The sequence below is a fragment of the Protobothrops mucrosquamatus genome, unplaced genomic scaffold (assembly GCF_001527695.2).
Source record: "Protobothrops mucrosquamatus isolate PMUCROS unplaced genomic scaffold, P.Mucros_1.0 scaffold1265, whole genome shotgun sequence".
Lineage (NCBI taxonomy): Eukaryota > Metazoa > Chordata > Lepidosauria > Squamata > Viperidae > Protobothrops > Protobothrops mucrosquamatus.
The window spans coordinates 203,808-225,103 of record NW_015387471.1 but is presented as its reverse complement, the minus strand read 5'-3'; the positions used below and the strand labels follow the sequence as shown (position 1 = coordinate 225,103).

At 40.2% G+C, this 21,296-nt stretch overlaps 1 protein-coding gene across 1 annotated transcript in view; it reads right to left on the bottom strand.

Annotated features, from left to right (window-relative positions):
* Positions 1-21,296, bottom strand: part of GALNT6 (polypeptide N-acetylgalactosaminyltransferase 6) — a 65,887-nt gene that overhangs the window by 3,532 nt on the left and 41,059 nt on the right. The window contains exons 5-9 of the mRNA XM_015821162.1: positions 19,365-19,599; positions 8,346-8,463; positions 4,587-4,787; positions 3,907-4,038; positions 3,223-3,324 (exon numbers count right to left, since the gene is read on the bottom strand). Coding sequence (XP_015676648.1) covers positions 3,223-3,324; positions 3,907-4,038; positions 4,587-4,787; positions 8,346-8,463; positions 19,365-19,599 — 788 coding nt within the window. The remainder of the gene's footprint in view (positions 1-3,222; positions 3,325-3,906; positions 4,039-4,586; positions 4,788-8,345; positions 8,464-19,364; positions 19,600-21,296) is intronic.

Sequence of the window (21,296 nt, the reverse complement as noted above, 5' to 3'; positions counted from 1 at the left end):
ATATTTCTTTTATACAGGTAGTCCTCAACTTACAACAGTTCATTTAATGACCATTCCGCACTGAAACATAACTATTTTTTACACTTATGACCGCTGCAGCATCCCCACATCATCACATGACCAAAATTCAGATGCTTGGCAACTGACTCATATTTAGGATGGTTGCAGTGTCCCGGGGTCACGTGATCACCTTTTGTGGCCTTCTGACAAGCAAAGTCAATGGGGAAGGCAGATTCACTTAACAACCGTGTTTCTAACTTCACAACTGCAGTGATTCACTTAACAGCTGTGGCAAGGAAGGATATAAAATGGGGCAAAATTCACAATAGCCGTCTCGCTTAGCAACAGAGATTTTGGGCTAAACTGTGGTCATAAGTCGAGGACTATTTGTACTGATTACTTCCTACTGTATTCAGGCTACGTTCATCCATCCTTGACCCTCTCTCTTCTTGGACAAACCAGCTTCTTAAATAACCCATTCAACTTACTTTGTGCCTTCCTGACATTTCAAATTACCACTAATAAAAAAAAAATGGGCAGAGGTTTACTCTTATAAACAACAGTGAGGTTGCTGAGGTCTTATCCCAACATTTAGAAGCTAGGCAGGGCTGGGTGGGATGGAACTGATTCGAAATCAATTCTACCAAGACTGAATGGATGTGGATATTAGGATCCCATGGACCCAGGGAGTTTCATCTAAATTCTTGTATAAGACTTTTCCCTTCAGGAGTGGTGCACTATCTGGGCCTTCTCTTGAGCTAAGCTTCTTCTTAAAGAGTAAGTGGCAAGTGGCAGCTGTGACCAAAGGGGCCTTTGCACAGCTCCATGTAGTGCACCAGTTGCACTTTAGCTTGGATTGGAAGGCCTTTTGGTCCATCACTCATGCCCTGATCCCCTCCCAGCTTGACTACTGTGAGCTGTGGGCTGGACCTTTTGCTCCCAATCAGCACCAATTGGAACGGGTCATGGAGGAAGGAGGTGAACCAGCACAAAAGTGTGCCCCCCTCCATCCCCAGCTCCCAAGGCTGATCCAAAAGGATACCAAAAGGATCCAATGATATCAAAGGCTGCTCAGAAGTCAAAAAGAACCAGGATGGATGTACTACCTCCATCCCGCTCCTGCCAGAGGTCATCCAAAAGCCTGACTAACACAATTTCTTTCCTGTATTTGGGCCTGAAACCTGACTGGAAGGGATCCAGATAATCTATCTCATCCAAGATCCTCTACAGCTGCATTGTGACCATCTTCTCAACCACCTTCCCTAAAAAAGAGGAGGTGGGAGACTAGATAAAAATCAAGGAGAACAGTTAGATAAATGTTGGAGTTCTTGGATTTTGAATATTAAGATCTTTAAATGTATGCCTGTGGGAAAGAAAAAATGTTTTTGAGATTGAACTAGGGCCTAGGGAACTAGGAACATCTTTAAGGAAGTGCACAGGGACCCACATCATGAATTTGATTCAATCATGTCATCCATGTTGTGCCTTCTTGGGAAGAGTTTGTTCCTAGATGAAGATGTTTACAGAACGAAATATGCAGCAAACGTTATTTGAAGAAAGTATGAATGAGAATCTGAATAAGAAATTGTCACCAGATATAAAGAAAAAAACTGGATGAGGTTTTAAAAATGAAGGATATGAAAACGATAATCCCAGAGAATGGTTGGAATAATTTCCTTTTGTTGTATTTATAAAACAGACAGTTATAAAGAAATTTGCAATATCGATCAACAACCATCTGAATGGATTACAGAGAAAGACTGCCCTGTACAAAAGATAAAGGATTACAAAGTTGGTTTATTCAACCAGGGACAAAATGAGATATGTTATTTCGGGTGGCTCTTTCTGTATTTATTGATAATTTAATTGGAAAAATGTGTTATACTGGATTTGCTTACATTTACTGTAATATGATGTAAAAGCTTTTTCCTATACTTACTTTATGTAATCCTAACTTTATACTACATAAACTGGCTTTGCATTTAACTGGTGTTTTTTCTAAATTTAAACTAAGAAAGTTTGGAGGACTTGTCTTTTTAAAGGAAAATTATTTCTCGCTGTTACATTATAGTCTTTTGTTTATATTAGGATAATGGGGTTATTTTATTTTGAAACGTGGGTGTGTTTATAGTTTAAAGTGGAGGTATGGAATGTTTATTTGAGCATGGTAAGTTGATACAATTGTGTATGAGAGCTTGTCTTTTATAAAGGAGAAATGGTCTCTTTTTGTCATGTTAAAATTGGGTTATTTTGTTTATATTATGATATTGGGACCATTTTATAACTTTAAATAGGATTTTCTTATGGTTGAGATATGGAATGTTGAGTTTTATATATATTAATGTTAAAATCCCTGATATTTGTTTAGATCTTTTACTGGCAATAGGTTTGAAGGAGACATTACTTATTGATTTGCCTATCATTAAGAGATAGGTTATGGGATGAAAAGTTTTATATTTGTTAGCTAAGAGGAGGTGAAGAGATCATGAAATTATTTATACTTGCCATGATGATGGTGGGAACTCACTTTCTTGAGGGGAGGAGGGTTTTTTATACTTTCTTTTCTCAGTCTGTTCCTGTCTCTCTCTCTTTCTAAAGATAATAGTTTCTATTACCTTTTATTATTCTAGTTAAAACTTAATATTTTTTTTAAATAAATCTCTAAAATAACTCATTCCCTCACTTCAGTCTCAGCCAAAATAATGTCTTCCCTTTTGCTGCAATTTTATCTACTCTGCTGAATATTCATTATTTAGCCCTCTTCTAAAGCAATTTTATTTTCATCATATCTGTCTGTATTTCATCTGCTCTTTTAATCTTAGCTGTCGCTTATTGTCATTGTTCTTAGAAATTATCTTTTTTGTGATATATAATTTCTCATCCACATTTTTACAACTGTCAGTCATTCATAGCAACTTTTACCTCATAAATTTTAATATTTCATATTACTGTAACTCCCAATGCTTCCATGGCTCTTTGCAGCATACCTTTCCAAGCAACTTCAACGTTATGCTTCTTTATATCTATTTTTCATTCCTCTATGTTCTAGTTATAGTATTAATCCATGTTCTAATACTTTCTTCATAAAAGTATGGAATACTTTCAGTTCCTGCAATCATTCTACTTTCAGCAAAGATTCTTTATTTGCTTCCTCTTTTTGATAACCTGGGTTCAATGTTTGCAGGAAGAGAGATAAGAGGTACATTTTCACGAAGCCCATACCTGGTTGCCTCCCATCCCATGACAGGGATACAAAATTAAAGGCTTTCCACCATGGTTGTTTTCTCCAACATCCAGGCACTGCTGAGCACCTTCATTTCTAATCTGTAGTGGAATAGATTTAATAAAATTAGGAGCATATTAACTGAACCCATACAAAGCTTCGAGTTTTAGCTAAACACCTTGGACAAGAGTGCTTTTTAAATTTTGCATTCTTTTACTAGACATATAAACTCTTTTATCTCCCTTCTGAGTTCAATTTGCCTCTAAGTACCTCACACTAACAAGAGTCAATAAATCCTTTTAGGAATTAGAATATTTATGAACATTCAAATACTCAGTCAATGGCAAGAACAGCTTGAATGAGAAATGCACACCCAAATAAAGATAGATTTGTTTCCTTAGGTCTTTCAATCAGCTGTAAGCCAGTTTGAGAGTGCATTTATAACACACACACACCCCCATGAATATATCAAATTCATTTAGTTCCCCCAGATTGGGCTGCAATCCTCCAATAACTTTAGATTTTAAGATCTTCTTCATTCTCTTGATATATTCACTTCTAACCTTCTTTTTGACTTCAGTGTGCTTGATATTGCTAGATGCCCACATAATTGTAGTGATTTTATTCATCCAGACACCTTGTTATTTCTATAGGTTATCTTCATAAGTTGTATTTTCACTTACCGCTCCATAGAAAGCTGGAGTGAGGTCTGGAATGAAGATCTCAGGATAAACAGTTTGCAGATACCAAGTGAAATTTTTACAGTGTAGCTTTTCCTTCAGCTGCAATCGTTCATTGAGGTCTCCATATGTTTTCTAATAAAGCCATAACATGTGCATGTTTAAAAAGAATCACATAAAGCAGACAAAAGGGTCATTTTCAGTTTGTTTACTAGAATAACTAATCTAATATGTCTTTATTCTTTGATTTGCTTAATCCATGGATTAAATCTGAGACAGTTCCAGCTAAAACTTGACTTCTAGGATTACTTTCAGATATTGAAATTTCTCACCCTGAGATCTTCCAAGTTGCTCTCCTTCATTAGATCCTGGAGGTCCTTAAGGATAAAGCTACAACTTGATTTTATAATCTATAAACTGATCTGTTTTTGTACTAAACCTCTTGCTAGTCACTAGAGTTCTAGAAATGAGGTCACCTCAGGGTGTCTAAGCCTTTGAAATAATAATTGGAAAATACTCTAAAATTTCTCTTCCTTTGGTAAGGTTCCCAGCAACTATGCTGGAGAATCTCGCCTTTCTTTAGAGGAAATAGAATCCATTAAACCAAATATTTAGAATTTAAAGACAAGACCTACCAATTTTGTACATTAAGGGAAGTAGATCTCAAGGAAAGTACTTCATACCTCTCTGGACATCTGGGAGGCCTGTTGGTTCCTTCTGTAGAAGATTTCCTTATAGTCATCCATCCAGACTTCTGCCAAGCGCACCTGATTCCTAGAAATGACTTGAGTCCCTTTGGGGAAGGTGTGTGGACTCTTGGAACGGAATACATGGCCAACCACGGAGCAGGGAATAATCTCCAGCTGGCCTCCACACTGCCAGACCTGAGGGGAAGAGAAACATTCAAACCACTAGAAAACCCCAAAGTCATGCGCCGAATGTCAGAGTCAGGCAAAGGAAATAAGATGTAAAATTCACACGCCTTTTCTTTTTAAAAGAAGAACCGGGAATGAGGATCAGATTCCAGCCGCCTAAAAGCAAGCCCCTTCAAGAGAGAGGCTGCCATCAAGCAGCAGAAGGAGTTTCTTCTTAGGCGGATGAGGTGGCGGCCTTGTGCTTGCAGGCAGTATCTTAAGGAGAAAAGATCTATACTTTTCAAGTCTGATACCAGTTTTTTCCCTAATTTAAAAGAGAGAGGTCCTTTTAAAAGGTAAACTGGAGTCCTGCCCCAGAAAACCAAGGAGCTCCCAAGATCAATAGCATTCCAAATCTGAGGAAGTGCAACCCTCTAATCTCCTCTGACCAAAACCTGGGACTGGTTCAACCCAGAATGGATCACTCTCCAAAGAATCTTAATCTCGGAGGGGTATAGCTTTAGTTAAAGATTTACTCAACCTGCAACTGGATTGGATAAGTAATAAAATAAACAAAATAAACAAAACATGTAATCTTCTCCATCTGGGAGCCATTCTTAGCCACTGAGGACCAGGAGAAAAATCTAACTTTATCTAATTTAATTTAATTAGTAATACGTTTATGAATTAAGGAACACACTAAACGTGTAATAAATAATTTCACCTCTGACACATTAAAACAACTTGGTAGCCATTTTTAACAAGGCCACAAGCAAGGCTTGGGAGGCAAGTTCATGTTTGTGCCTTGGAATTTACATTCATACTTAAGGACTCTGGTTCTGTCTTTGGCTGAAAAACTGAACCTATACATCTGCCATCTTTGGTCTTGCAAAACATGTTCACTGCTAGGATTGATTTTTGTCTTATTATTTTTAATAATAATATTTTTAATGCTGGGTGAGAAAATGTCATCAGAGCAAAAGTAAAGCAGAAAGTACACATAAACATTTGCATTAACCTGGATGGAAGGTGACCTTAAATTTAACATTATGCCTGACTTTAGTTAGACAAAAGCTAAACAAAAGGCTTCTGTGTTTTCAGTTAATCTGAGACAACCGTCTCATTTTAAAGCTACCTATTGAAGGGAGAAAAACTTATATTTGTTTCATGTAGCTACAGGAAATTGCAATGCAGAACCAGAGGTTCTTAACCTCATTTAAAAAAACAACAACCAGTATTCCTGCTTCTCATGTTCTTTTTTGCCACAAGGTGGCATTCCACACAGCATTTTATATCTTGCTTTAAACATTTTTTTAAAAAACTCTATGTGCAAAGTTACCAACAAAGCATCGGCTTAAACACCTGCACTGCAAAATATATATTAAGAAAAAAACTTCTGTACATCCTTAGTTTATTTCTTCTTCATTATGATCAAATGCATACTTAGAGAAACAAATTATAATTCATTGTATCTTCAATATCATTGATAGAACACCGCTCTTAAACTGGGAGTAATTGTGGAGGATCCTGGGGGTAATGGAACCATTTGTAATTGCTTGTTTCTAAGCTGAGGATCCAATTTGGGACTGCTGCTGTCAAGAGGCTTGTGTAAAACAGCAGGATGTGTGTGTGTGGGGGGGTTGTGTGGGGGTTATGATTTGAAAGCAGGAAAAGGGGTAATTGGGCCAAACAGTTTAAGAACCAATGCTATGGCATCTATGCACCTGCATGGTAATCACTGTCCCTGGATTGGACAGCAAATGAAAGTTTTACTCCCAGATGGACAGTCGGTACTGCAAATCCAAATACAAAGAAATAGTCAGTGTTTTGTTTCCATAGCAACAGAGCCATTTTTAAAAAAATATTACTACTTTGTTTACTACTTCTGCTTTCTTTACTTTCTTTTTATGGCTTTCTTTACTACTATTTTCTTCCCTTTTCTTTCTTTTTACTGCTTTCTTTATTATTACTTTCTTCTGCTACTCTTGCTACTACTATCACACTAACACCATTCCATTTTGAAAGCACAGAGCTAGGATATTGTGCACAGGATCTATGTAATCAATCCCACATTGATCTATCCTGATTTTTAAATTTATTGTGACAAATTCTATGCACTGTTAGGTTATATCAGTGGTTCTCAACCTGTGGGTCGGGACCCCATGTGGGGTCGATCGACCATTTCATGGGGGTCGCCAAGCAAGGCTGTCCGCCATTTTTTTCGTCTGCCATTTTTTCCCCCTTTTCCGGCGGGTGCCTTACCTCCCTTGGGCTGGGCCAGCTGGTGGTCGGCCTGCTCCGTCTCTGCCGCTTGCCAGCTATGCCTCGGCCGGCGCAGGGGGCGGAACCACGCATGCGCAGCGCTCCCGGGCAGGGAAAGTCCTCGACTTACGACCGGTTGGGTAGTCCTCGACTTATGACCGGTTTAGTCCTCGACTTACGACCAGTTTAGTCCTCGACTTACGACCGGTTGGGGTCGTGGCATTAAAAAGGTTGAGAACCACTGGGTTATATGATACTGCTTCTACTTTACACCATATTCACCCCTTTTAAGCGTTCGGTTGTAAATACAACCAAAATCATAACAGAGCAGAAATAAAATAATCCTTATGTGAAGAAACATGACAACAACTTTGTTGGTCCATTTAAAGCAGCAGTCCCCAACCTTTCCACCTTGGTGGCCCGGCCCAGGGCTTGTGTGTGTGTGTGTGTGTGTGTGTGTGTGTGTGTGTGTGTGGCAGGCGCACGTGTACACATACAGCTCCATTGGTGTGAGCTTTGCACGCAAGCACCATCCGTTCGTGTGAATGGAGCTTTGCGCGCAAACACAAGCTCCTTCCGCTCGTGCACGAAGCTTCATTTGTATCCTGCTTGCGTGAGTGGTGGTGCTGTATATTGGCCTTTTAATTAGTTTATAGATTTTCACTCTGAAATTTTCATATTTTTCAAGATATATATGCAACCTAGTTCTTTCATGGAGAAAGTAAACCAACAAATCTAACTCCAAAATCCTGAATCAGCATATCAGACAATGATGGCGAACCTATGATACCTGTTCAAATGTGACATACCATGTTTTGGGTGACACGCTAGTGTTTGTCAACACCTAAAAATGTCTCAAAAGCATGCTCTGTTCTCAAGCAATATTCAGAGACTGTGCAAGAATGGGGTGTCCTTTCACACAGCCTCCAGACTTTCTGAAAATGAGTTTACTCATATTTTAATTTTGCAATTGACATTATAATATATAATGTCTATTTTATACAACACATAGCACCACCCATGCTTGCACTGTTATTTTTTTTAAAAAAATAAATGAATATGTAAAGAATTGTTTCTCTTTTGTTCAGGGGGTGCAAGGTGTGTGACATCCCAGCAGAGTCAAGTTAGGTATTTTCCAAATCTTTGACAAGTGAAACCCAAAAGGTTCACCATTACTGATATCAGGCAATGATACATTGATTACCTCTCATTTACTCTCTAAAGATAGCTTTTTCAGAGAACTGGTAACCCCCCCTTTAAAAAAAAGGTTATATCTAGACATTCATATTCCACTACCAAGGAATATTTTGTAGCTTTCCTTCTTACCCGAAAAGACATCTCCACATTTTCCCCTCCCCAGATTTCCATCTGATCATCATAGGAGCCAATATGTTCAAAATAGGATTTGGAAATTGCAAAGAGACCACCGGCAAATGTAGGAGTCCTGCAAAAAGGAAGAAGCATAGGAATATTATGAAAACACCAATAAGCAAATTATTTACTAAATGGAAATAATTGAAATCAGTCTTCATTCTCTCTGAAACTCTAAGTGAAATGTCAAGGAAAGCTCAAACTGGGCTACAAGCTGCTCCGTGGTGGCTGATTCTGTTCACTGCCAACAGTTCGAACTTGACCAGCTCAAGGTTGACTCAGCCCTTCCATCCTTCCAAGGTCAGTAAATAAAATGAGGACCCAGATTGTTGGAGGCATTATGCTGAGTCTGTAAACTGCTTAGAGAGAGCTGTAAAGCACTATGAAGCGGTATATAAGTGCTAAATGCTATTGTTACAATGGCTAGAGTAGGTAAAAAGTATTGTATGGCACTCCAGATACTGTTGAATTTCTAGTGTCTCCATTTAGCATAGACAATGCAGAAGGATGCTGGGAGATACTGGCAATAACGTCTAGAGAAGCCTTGATCAAAGCAGATTACATAAATTGGAAGGCAAGGCTTTCTCAGCACTATATCAAAAGCAACTTTCAAATAGCCTTGTACTGAAGTAACCTTTGAGAAGTGATCTCAGGCTTTTACTACAGTACTCCGTTTCAGGTTTTTTGTTTATTTTTTTAGAAAGCAGATATGGCAAAAGATGTGAGGATGGCTGGAATATTTGAATATTCAAAATACGTAAATAATATTTTAATATTTTTTCCACTGATTGCCCAAAAAGCTGGATCTCTGCGTAGTTTCTAGTCCTCTATCAAGTATCCTAAAAATCGTAGTTTTTCGGAATTACATGGAAAGCATCTTTGGTATAAAAGGAAGCACAAAAATGGAATTTTAAGAAACAAAATAAAAGCGTTAAACTAAACACACACCCTCCCCAAACAGTACCCACAATTTCCTGATTCAGTTACCAAAAAAGTCAAGAATCACAAATCACACCTATCTGAATGGTAATCCTTCATTTAAAGGAACAAAAAAATCATACTGTGTTGAGGGGCAAGGTAACACTTTCTCTCACACTCTCTAAAACGTTTTTAGACATCCCTATCATCTACAACCTTTTTTTTAAAAAAAATCCCCAAACCAAACTGATGCTTGTAAAATTTTTATTTAATATAAATCATTGTATTGACCAAAAAGCAGGGCTATATATATAAAATCAAAACACAATGAACTCAATATGCATGACTGGGCATGTGTGTTGTACATGTTCACACAATCTTGTTTTCCCCCCTCATACCTTCTGCCATCTTTTGTCCAAAATATTTTGCCAGGAAGTTCAAACAGTTGCTGACAAGATGGCAGCTGCTAATGAGATGGGGGGGGGAGAACACTCAAACTTGATAATTTGAGGCATGTTCTTGATTAACTGCATCCGAAACAAAAAAAAAATAGCCACAGTGCTTGGGATGGATCAAGTTCCTTAAGAGCTTCAAGGATAGCTCTTCAGAGGCAGAAAAGGCCTTTATTTATCCTTGGGTACCATTGCTGCAAAGGCTGGGAACAAATTAGAGTATTTGGAGATAAGAATTTTGCCAATCGCACTACTTTCATTATTAGTTATCATTTGTCTTTCTTTGTATGTTCATTTGTTTTAAGGAAAAGAAAAGCTGAGACTGGCACCAGAAGCTAGCTTCAGCAAAGTTTTCTCTGAAACCAGCCCTCTGTTGCAGAGGAGATTAGGAGCTGCTGAAAAGCCAAGTTGCCAATGTCTTTTCTCTCTCTCTCTCTCTTTCTCCATAAGCAATAACAAAAAGGAACCTCTGTGCCTCTTTCATTGAGACAGAACAGCCTCCTGTTTGACCTCTGCACAAAGAAGAGCTGTACTTGAGGCCAAAGGAACAGGATTTTGTCTCCCTCTTGGAAGGGAGGAGGGCCAAGCCGGTATCAAATGGCTGGCATCATGAATTTCAAGGTCATTTCAAGCTTTAAGAAGTGGAGAGGCTGGTTACCTTAATGACTCTTCAGTTGTCCACTGCCAAGAGAGACAAGGGGCTGGCAGAGTTTGAAAGAGGAATGAATAAACCTTGGTTCTTTCATGTCACAGCCCTTATTATCCTGCTTTGATACAGCAGCGGGGGGGGGGGGAAGGTCCTGTCATTGTCTCTCAAGGAACTGTGAAACTCACAGACAGCTTATAAACCTTGCACTATACTCAATGACACTTGGGAGATAAATCAATTCTTATTTTTCTGATGTTGTGGTACGGGGGAGTGCAGAAGCCTTCCTAGAAGGCTATTAATACTGCAAATGTTTTTTTTATTCCTAATTTAATTAACTATAAGAGATTCTAAGAATGAAAGGAGGTGAGTATTCTCCATTAGAAATGTCTAGCATCTTGCAAGACAGAGGTATAGCTTTTAAAATTCCTTTGCAAGAGCAGATATTATCTTTTAACCATGTAGCAGTAATATTTGTCATTAATATTGAGATGGACTCTAAACATTTCCAGCATTGTGCTTCGTGAGAGTTGCTGCATAAATAGTTGGCTGCTTCTACACATTTCAAAATTCAATTCAGGTTCAAATATGCAAATTCATTATTAGACGATCTGCATTTGGAAAAAATAAAATTAAAAAAATAAAAAACTCAGCAGCAGTAAAGTATGCAGTTTACATGCACTCTTATGTCTTACAAAATATTGAAATTCTGGAGAGCCATAATAAAGTGCTCCATGAACTGATTAGATAAAACCCAACAGCTGATATAACAGTAAATATGATGGCATCAGTTTCAATCATCAATCAGGCTGGAAAAATCTGGAACCAGTTCACCCATAACTAGAGCAAAACAAGAATTATATTGCTGCTTCACAAAATGTCAGGAGAACCTCCAGTCAAGAGGAATTTCATTTTTCCTATTGAAGGATGAGATTAACACCTTAAAAAGGAGCATCCCACTTAGGCATTATTTCTGTTTAAAAATAAAATTCCTTCCTTCCTTCCTTCCTTCCTTCCTTCCTTCCTTCCTTCCTTCCTTCCTTCCTTCCTTCCTTCCTTCCTTCTTTCTCAATAGTCTAAAAATGGTGTGGGCAGGGAGGAAAATTCAAAGAACCCACAGTCCCATTCAAATTTAGTCATCCTTAAGCCTACTTGGAATCATGTGCACACAGTTCAGTGCTAGATTGTGGCCAGGAGTATTTAAGTATCAGGTGCACTGACAAATGCTTAGGAACAAAATACATTTGTGCCAATCCCAATGGCAGATTAGAGATTAGTGGGATCAGTGTGAAACACAAAAGATGAAGCACAGAGGAAAAAATTACTATTCTATATCATCCATCTTATTATATGTACCAGAGTATCGTAATAGTAAATAGAGTAAATAGTATACTCCAAGGAAAATATCCATCTTTCTGTTATATTGGCTCACAGTCACTCACGCCCTAGTCACTTCCAGAGTGGACTATTATAATGTGCTCTACATGGAGTTGCCCTTGAACAGTATTTGGAAACTGCAGCTGATGTAGAACACTGCAAGTTATATGTACTCCCACATTACAACTCTGCTCTGCATTGGATGCCAGTTTGCTTCTGGTCTAATTCAAGGTCTTGTTTTAGATTTAGATGGCTTATTTTTCTAATCAATATTGTTCTATCTCTGCAAATTCCCTCCCCTGCTGCACCAACATGCTGGCACTTTCATTTACTTCTCTCAGTCTGGAAGTGTACATGCAAGTTTTCCCACCAAACATGAGAGGTGCAGTGGCTTGGTGGCTTAGTGACACTGGAGATAGTCTTTGCTGCAGTGGTTTGAGTCCCAGCACCATGTGGAAGGAATGAGCTCCCATCTCTTGCCTCAGCTTCTCCCCACCTAGATTACAAGCAGGTAGATAAATAGGTACCATTTCGGTGGGGAAAAACACCACTTTGAGCAGTAATATGAATTCAACCAGTGCCAGACCTGCCTAAATGTGACACCCAAATGTGAGGTGGTATCAGTGGTGGGAAAAGCCCTGGAGGATGCTGCAAAAGGCTGTCAAACCTTATGAGTGTGAAGCTAGTCCACTCTGTGGTGCATTCTGGATAGTGTGTGAGCTTGAACAGAACGGATTGGCAATCACTGGCAGCCAAATGACTATGCTGTAATAGCAGTGTATTCCTGGCAAATGTAACATCGCCATACACTAAACAAACAAACAAACAAACAAATATCTGCCGAGATAACTAGCTGACCTCATCTGGGCTCGCCATTTAAGGAAGACTCAGTTGCTTGATTACTGCTTGCATGGCAGATCTCCATGGATGCCCAGGAAACAGACTATATTGGAAGTCAAATAGGCATCACAGAAGAAGACATTTTCAAACAACTTTTGTACTGTTGCCAAAAAACAACAATTATACAGCAGCTGTGTGAATGTGCCCATGACGTTACCAGGAGCCAAGCTTGAGCTGAAGGAGAATTTATCATTTCCTTCTCAAAAAGATATTGGAGTCAATTAGACTCTATCCAAATGATATGAGAATTTTATGTTTTGTTGTAACTAAAACATTCAGTTTTAGTTACATTGTTTGCTTCATGGTAAGGTAATAAATATTTATTGCTGTGTCCAACCTTGAATTCTCCCTGAACTGGCCCGTTTGTGAAAGGGGAAGAGAGTGAATTACAAGTAAATGAAAATGGGAGTTGGAACGTGAATCTCTTTCTAAATTCAGAGAGCGATATCAATCTCTTTTGCTTTTTACTTGGTTTTTTTTTTTGTTCCTTCTACCTCTGTTATTCTGTTCTGTTATTCTATGGCCACCCAACTCACAGCAACAAATAAAAAAGAAATAAATCCCCAAAGAATCTTAATCAAAATATAGCGGGAGAAATTGACAACTGAAGATGCCAATCGGTAAAGCAGCATGCTTCCTAGAGGTGGATTCAATCAACATTTTGGACCAATGCTTGAGGGAACAGCTGAACTTTACTAGGGCTGGAGCCATCCAAATCGTGGGGTTGGGTGGGAGGGAGGGAGGGAAGAACAATCTATTCTACAGAAAAAAGTGATACTGTCAACTCTGCTAACATCGGATGTTCTTGCTTTGACAACAGATGGAAATGCAGCCATTTTATTCTTTCGCTTTTAGAGTTAGTTTATGCTGGGAGGGGGGATGTGGATGAGAGTCTAGTTAGTCATAACAATAATAACTCAGCCGTGGGAATCCAAGTTGATAAAGATTTGGCGGCTGGAGAGCTGGGGAGAAAGCCCGGGCTTCAAGCTAATTGGGGAATGTGATTTATGACTGTTAATTGGAGGAGGGAATTGTGCTTTGCTACTTTGTGCAAAGCAGGGGAGGGGAATTCAGTTTTTGGCTTTAACTATGTAGTGCCGATACTTTGTTTCTCGAATAAAAGATTCTTTAAGGTAAACAATGCCTCGAAGTTCTTTTGAAGAGTTTCATCTGTTGGAACCATGACAGATACAACAGAGAAGCCACACTTGCTTGCTCCCTTCAATTGGCACTGCTTGATGGGAGGGACCTGAGTAGGTCAATGCTGTCAGATCAGGTGGGACAAGCAGAACTAGTAAGACGGGTTGTTATTATTATTAGATTTTTATCCTCCCCTATCTACCTACCTAGATCAAAACATATCTCGGGATTCCAGCATTAAAATGGATACATCGACTGTTAAAAATTCTCACAAGATACTGAATTGAGAGGAAAAGTGTGTAATGAATATATTATGGATCTATGCCAGAGTCCCCAACCTTTTGGGCACCAGGGACCAGTTCCGTGGAGAAAGGTTTTTCCATGGACCAGAGGGAGCATGGTTTCGTGTGCTCCCTGCATCTGGCGGATGGGGCTTTGTTTGTGTGGACCGGTTGCTGGCATGCTGCGGCCTGGTACTGGTCCATGGACGGGGGATTTATGCAGTCCAACAGGAATTACAGGTAGTCCTCGACTTATGACCACAATTGAGTCCCAAATTTTTGTTGCTAAGCAAGACAGTTGTTAAGTGAGTTTTGCCCCATTTTACGTCCTTTCTTGCCATTCATTGTTAAATATGGTTGTTAAGTGAATCCAGCTTCCCCTTGACTTTGCTCATCAGAAGGTGATGACATGGCCCCAGGGAAACTGCAACATGCCAAGTGTCCAAATTTTGATCATGTGACCATGGGGGATACTACCATAGCTGTAAATGTGAAAAACAGTCATCCCTTTTTTCAGTGCCGTTGTAATTTTGAACGGTCACTAAATCAACGGTTGTTAAGTCGAGTACTACTTGCACAGGAAGTACTCAACTTACAACAGTTCCATTTAGAGACCATTCAAAGTTACAATGGCACTGAAAAAAGGGATTTGTGATCTTTTTCACACTTATGACCCTTGCAGCATCCCCATGGTCACATGATCACAATTCAGATGCTTGGCAACTGATTCATATTTATGACGGTTGCAGTGTCCTGGGATCACACAATCCCCTTTGCGACCTTCTGACAAGCAAAATCAATGGGGAAGCCAGATTCATTTATCAACTGTGTTACTAATTTAACAACTGCAGCGATTCACTTAACAGCTATGGCAAGAATAGTTGTCAATGGGGCAAAATTCACTTAACAATTGTCTCACTTAGCAACAAAAAGGTTGGGCTCAATTGAGGTCATATGCTGAGGACTACCTTATTGCTGGAGGTACATACATAACTATAAGGTTTTTAAACAAGCCTTAAAAATTGTGTATGTATATTGAAAGGATGCTAAAACGCTTTCGGAATAGATCTAGATTTTAAACTACAATTTAAAGGATTTGACCCCAGTATCAGCTCCATAAAGCGATTTTTATGAGGACGTGAGAGTCAAAACATAATAAGTGCTGTTTAACTACAGCCCCACCGATGAAAAATGAAAGATAACAAACTATGCTCAGTATGCTTGCAGAGATAAGTGTTTTCACATAAAATATTTAAAGTAAACCAAACTCAAAAGCAAAGTTCTGAAATAGCTCCTGCTGCTCAAATATGGATATATTCTCCAGGCACCGGAGAGCAGAAGAGAATCCATTACTCAATAAACAGAACTTCAGTAGGTTCATGGAATCATACCAAAAACAGACATGGAACTTGTTTTACAAAATTACCGGAAATAAGGCTAGAGTGAATTCGATCAGCTCAATGTGCTAAGGAGGCTAATACAGGTAGTTCTCAACTTACGACCACAACTGAGCCCCAAATTTATGTTGCTAAGGGAGAAAGTGGTTAAGTGAGCTTTGCCCCATTTTACGACTTTTCTCCCCACATTCGTTAAGTGAATCACTGCAGTTCTTAAATGAGTAAGACGGTGGTTCAGTGAAATCTGGCTTCCCCACAGAAGGTCGCAAAAGGAGACCACAGGACTCTGGGACACTGCAATGGTCATAAATGTGAATCAGTTGTTAAGCATTCACATGTAAATCACTTGACCAGGGAGATGCTGCAATGGTCACAAGCGTGAAAAATGATCATAAGTCACTTTTTTCAGTGTCGTTGTAACTTTGAATGGTCACTAAATGAACTGTTGTAAGTCGAGGACTATCTGTAACCATTGACTTTTTCTAGTCTGCCCTGAGCTGTCTAGGCCTTTGATTTATAATATGCCCTCCAGCTTTTTGAAAAGTTATCATGTATATACAGTATAGTCCGGGGGTAGGCAACCTTGGCTCTTTTATGACTCGTGGACTTCAACTCCCAGAATTCCTGAGCCAGCCATGCTGAGGGGAAAGGGAGAGTTTCCAAGCTGAGCCATGCTGGCTCATGAATTCTGGGAGTTGAAGTCCACGAGTCATAAAAGAGCCAAGGTTGCCTACCCCAGCTCTAGTCTTTCCGTGTCAAAGTACAGTTCAGGAGTGCGAAGATTTTTAGGCACTGCATTCCTTCCCCTCTGAGATAGCCATGAAGGCGCTAGTAGCGCCTATTTCCTTTTCAAATTAATCTGAATTCTTCATCATATATGAACTTGGGGGAGCTCTGGATACATCAAGGTTACCCTAAGTTTGGAATATATCGAGGGATTCAAGTTACTTTACAAATAGACATGGATGATTCTGGTTTCCTTCTCTGGGCTTCAACAGAAGACACCTGACTGGGGGTGGGGGGGGGGAGAGGGAGGCATGAGGAACCGGACAGGACTTGCCAATGCTTGTAGCGACAATGTTAAACTGTTGCACTGTTGCTTAAATAGGTCCCAGCTGAATGTGTCTGTCCTGTTCCTGCTCAACCCAAATCTTTGTTATGGTGCAAGCGGCAGACCCCTTTGTTATGTTTTGTTAAAAACTAAAGGTACAGACAGAATTTTAAAATGCAGGCAGGTCTTTGCAAGGTATTGAAATGACTGGATTTAAGACAAAGAGTGAAAGATTAAAGGAAACAATGGACTTCTTACTGAGAAATTTCACAAAGCAACAAGACCTGACTGGAGCCTGAAGAGATTTAATAACTTCTTTCATTTGTAGGAATGAAGCTCATCACGGCGATCCTTGGCTAAGAGTTCAAGGAGGAGGCTGCATCCCCTCCCCCCTCCCCACCTTGACAGCCAGCTTAAACCATTAAAAAAGTGTTTCTATAGGCAGAGTTCCGCCACGACAGATCACAGATCAGTAAGAAAGGAGCTTGGAAAAGGTTTGGACTTTCAGGAGCTCTAGTATGGGAAAATGCTGCCTGATACATCTCTGGATTGTTCATTAAAGCTTCTTACCTGGCTTTACACATTGCACAAACGACAGGTTTTCTTCGCAGTTTAGTGTGATGTGCAAATAGGAACAAGGAATAAGCCATTGTTTCTTTTAGGGCAGAGCTTTTCAACCAGTGGTACGGGTACCACCTGTGGTACATTGGCACCTGGCAGGTGGTACGTGACCATCCTAGGAAAGTGGTAGTGGGGGAGGGGAGTGAGCTGAACCATTGGCAGCACCACACAAACCTGAGTGAGAGATGGCTGGAGCTGCAGGGCTGTCAGGGCTCAGCAGAAGCGCCAGGATCAGCGCTTCTTTGGGACTGTCAGGGCTCAGTGGAAGTGCCAGGATCAGCGCCAGGCTCCAGCGGGAGCTAGGCGCTGATCCTGGCGCTTCCGCTGAGCCCAGAAGAAGCGCCGATAAGTGGAATGTTGCAGCATCTCCAGAGTCTTGTGACTTACATTTAGATGCTTGGCAACTGATTCATATTTATGACGGTCACAGTGTCCCAGGGTCATGTGAAGTGACCAAAACCTGCTGCAACTACCCAGCAGATGGGGGAATAAAAACCAAACACCCCCCATCCCACCCCCACTGCCAATCCTCAACAGAAATGCTCACAACAATGAAAACAGGAGGAAGAGCGCCACCGAGCAGGCAGATAGGTGTCTTGCTCAGTTGTGGCTTTGGGGGGCACCTTTTTCAGTGCCATTGTAACTTCGAACAGTCACTAAGCGAACTGTTGTAAGTCGAGGACTACCTGTACTTCATCACTTTCTTCCTTTTTTTTTTTTGATCATCAAATTTTTGACACCTTGCTAAGTGACTGGTGGTACTCGGATATTGCCATATCCTGAAAGTGGTACAATGGGTAAAAAGGTTGAAAAGCCCTGTTTTAGGGCAGTAAATTACTATTTGTTACCGGTTTATTTATTGCAACTGTGGCTTGCTGTGAAGTATGAAACTCGAAGAGATGGTTTAATTTGTGGTTTCACGAATTATTTCTGCTTTTTCTGCCACTTTAACTAATCCCCAGAAGTGCAAGGCAAAGGAGGTAAAAGTTAGAAAAAGTTTCTTTCTTTGATATTCCTTATCTGTAGTTTGAGAGGTAGCCTAATGGTTCATTCTTGCCTATGGCATTGTTCTTGTTTCCTTTCAACTGGAGAAATGATTATTCTGTCTAATTAGGCTTGGCTCATGGGGTGCCAGGGGAGGCTCTTTCTGGTTTTTAAATGGAAGCAGTAAAAATAATACCTGCAAGTAAATTTATGATACTATATCCAAGTTTTGTGAAATATTAACATCAGCAGGATCCAGTTACCTGATAACAGAGGCTAAACTTACAGGCTTCAAGAATATAATGGTTTCCTCACATCACCGCTCTTAACTTTGGGAAAGACAAGAGTCTAATCCAGGGGTAGGCCACCTTGGCTCTTTTATGACTCGTGGACTTCAACTCCCAGAATTCCTGAGCCAGCCATGCTGAGGGGAAAGGGAGAGGTTTCCAAGCTGAGCCATGCTGGCTCAGGTATTCTGGGAGTTGAAGTCCACGAGTCATAAAAGAGCCAAGGTTGCCTATCCCTGGTCTAAGGTAACCAGCTTGGGCACAATGGATAGAAAGCAATCCCTTCCACTTTGATTTGAAGATGATCAGAACATCTCAGTGAAAACCTTCAGATATTCTCTTCCTGTTAGTCCCATACAGATGCTACTTAACATGAAATGATAAGTCATCCAGATACACTTCCTTGGCTAATCCAGCATCTCCATCTCATTCCTATTAGGTAACCATTTAGAATATTTTATTTCTTTATTGAATTTGTTTGCTGTCCATCTTGCCTATCACAGCCAATTGTACTGATGCGTTTTTTTAATCTGAGGGCTCTCCAGATATTCAGGCTGACAGAATTCCAGTCAGCATGGTGATAATTTTAGGAATTGAAGCCCACCCATCTGGATGGCATCCAGTTTAGAGAAGACTGCACTAACAGATCCAAGACAATCTTGAAGCAATCCAGCTACCTTTGTTCAGGCAAAATTCCAGGCTCCCAATTTCTGACAAAAATAGAAATACCATATCTGTTTCATGACTGAAATTCTACAGTGGGGTTTAAAGAGAGAATTTGTATATAACTGGTTTCAGAATTTCCAAAACTTGAAAATCTTGCTTTGGAAAAATGTGGTTTTTTTAATGCAATCTCTTTCCACCCATTACTTCCCCAGAGACACTTTAACAACGGTATCAAACTTTCAGCTTGAACCTACTTGATTGGGTAAGTCTCATCTTTTCTCCTCTGCTTCTCATGTTGCGGTATAGCCTCCCAGCCAAAAGTGAGACTCCAGTCAAAGTTTCCCCGACTATGTTGCTTCCCATATTGGATGGGCTTGGAAAATTCAAAGGTGTTCAGATCAATGGTGGTGATATCAGGGCTAACGACAGCTGTGGGCTCTTCAGCAATGCGTGATAGGAGAGGCTCTAACCATCCATGGAAACATTCACCTGAGAAAAGAGAAACGGGAACTGCTACACCATTTGATGTCAACTCCACAAAAATAAATACATTTAAAAAAATGCCCATTTCCAAATGTTGTTGCTATAGGTGGGAGATGACCAGGGTGAACCCGAGGGCGGGGTCAAATGTGTCATTAGTTTGAAGTTGCTGAGCTCCCACAAGAGACCTAAGTCCAGCCCTCCTTGAATTACATTTACTTTTATCTAGCACTAATTTAGCTTGGCCATTAGTAGATCAGATTCTTGTGTATAGATAGCATGTAATAAACTTGAAGTGCTTTGAACTACTGTTCCTGGTTACTTGCGCCTGATGGATACTGCACTCACTTTCCGGTTTTTCAGAGATACCTGATGCTCAGGAACTGCTACTCTGCAAATATTTGTCTCATACTGTTCACTTTAACCATGAAAAATTATATGGACCCCCAATTTTCTTTTAAAAACCTCACTATTTATTGCCTTAGCATTTGCAGGACAAGGGACACCTGATCTTTTCTGGGCTCAGAATCCATCCAGGACCAGATCTGGCTGGTATTTGGATTATAAACAGTTTGGGAATTACCTGGGCCATAGGCTAGCCCAGGAGTAGGCAACCTTGGCTCTTTTATGACTATGGACTTCAACTCCCAGAATTCCTGAGCCATCATGGCTCAGCTTGGAAACCTCTCCCTTTCCCCTCAGCATGGCTGGCTCAGGAATTCTGGGAGTTGAAGTCCACGAGTCATAAAAGAGCCAAGGTTGCCTACCCCTGGGCTAGACTGACAAATAAATAATGCCTTTCCAGGAAAAGACAATGGCAAAACACTTTCATATTGCCACCAAGAAAACTTGTATTAATGTGTCCAGATGTCAATGTCAATGCATAGAATTATAGAATCATAGGCCTGGAAGGGACCTTGGAAGTCTTCTAGGGCAAGAGTCCTTATACTATCCTGGACAAATGGTTGTCCAACCTTTTCCTGAAAACCATCAGCGATGGAGCACCAATGACTCCAGGAAGCGAGCTGTTCCATTGATCTCACTGTTCTCACTGTCAGAAAATTCCTCCTTATTTCCAGGTTGGGTCTCCCTCTGATGAGCTTCCATCCATTGCATCTTGTCCTGCCCTCAGGTGCTTTGGAGAATAAATTGACGCCCTCTTCCCTATGACAGCCCTTCTAGTATTGGAAGGCTGCTATCAGGTCTCCTCTAAGCCTTCTTCTCATTAGGCTAAGCATACTTAGTTCCCTTAGCTGTTAATTGTATGATTTTAGTCTCTAGATCCCTTATCATCTTTGTTGCTCTTCTCTGCACTCTTTCTAGAGCCTCAGCATCCTTTTTTTAATTGTGGTAACCAGAACTGGGTGTAGTATTTCAAATGTGGTCTCACTAGTGATATTATCAGTTCTTGTGATCTTGATGCCATCCCACTATTGATGCAGCAAAGGACTGTGTTGGGGTTATTGTTTTTTTGGCAGCTGCAGTACACTGCTGACTCATACTTACTGTAAGCAGTAGTTCACCAGGACATCAAGATCCCTCTCACAGGCACTGCTGTTGAGCCAGGCACTGCCTGCCCTGTAGCTGTGCATCTGGTTTTTTCTGCCTAACCTTTTCAGCACTGGACTGCATCTTATTGGATAGGGCTCAATGCTAAGGTCTGTCAATATCCTTATGACTCTTGAGTCTATCTTTCAAAGAAATTG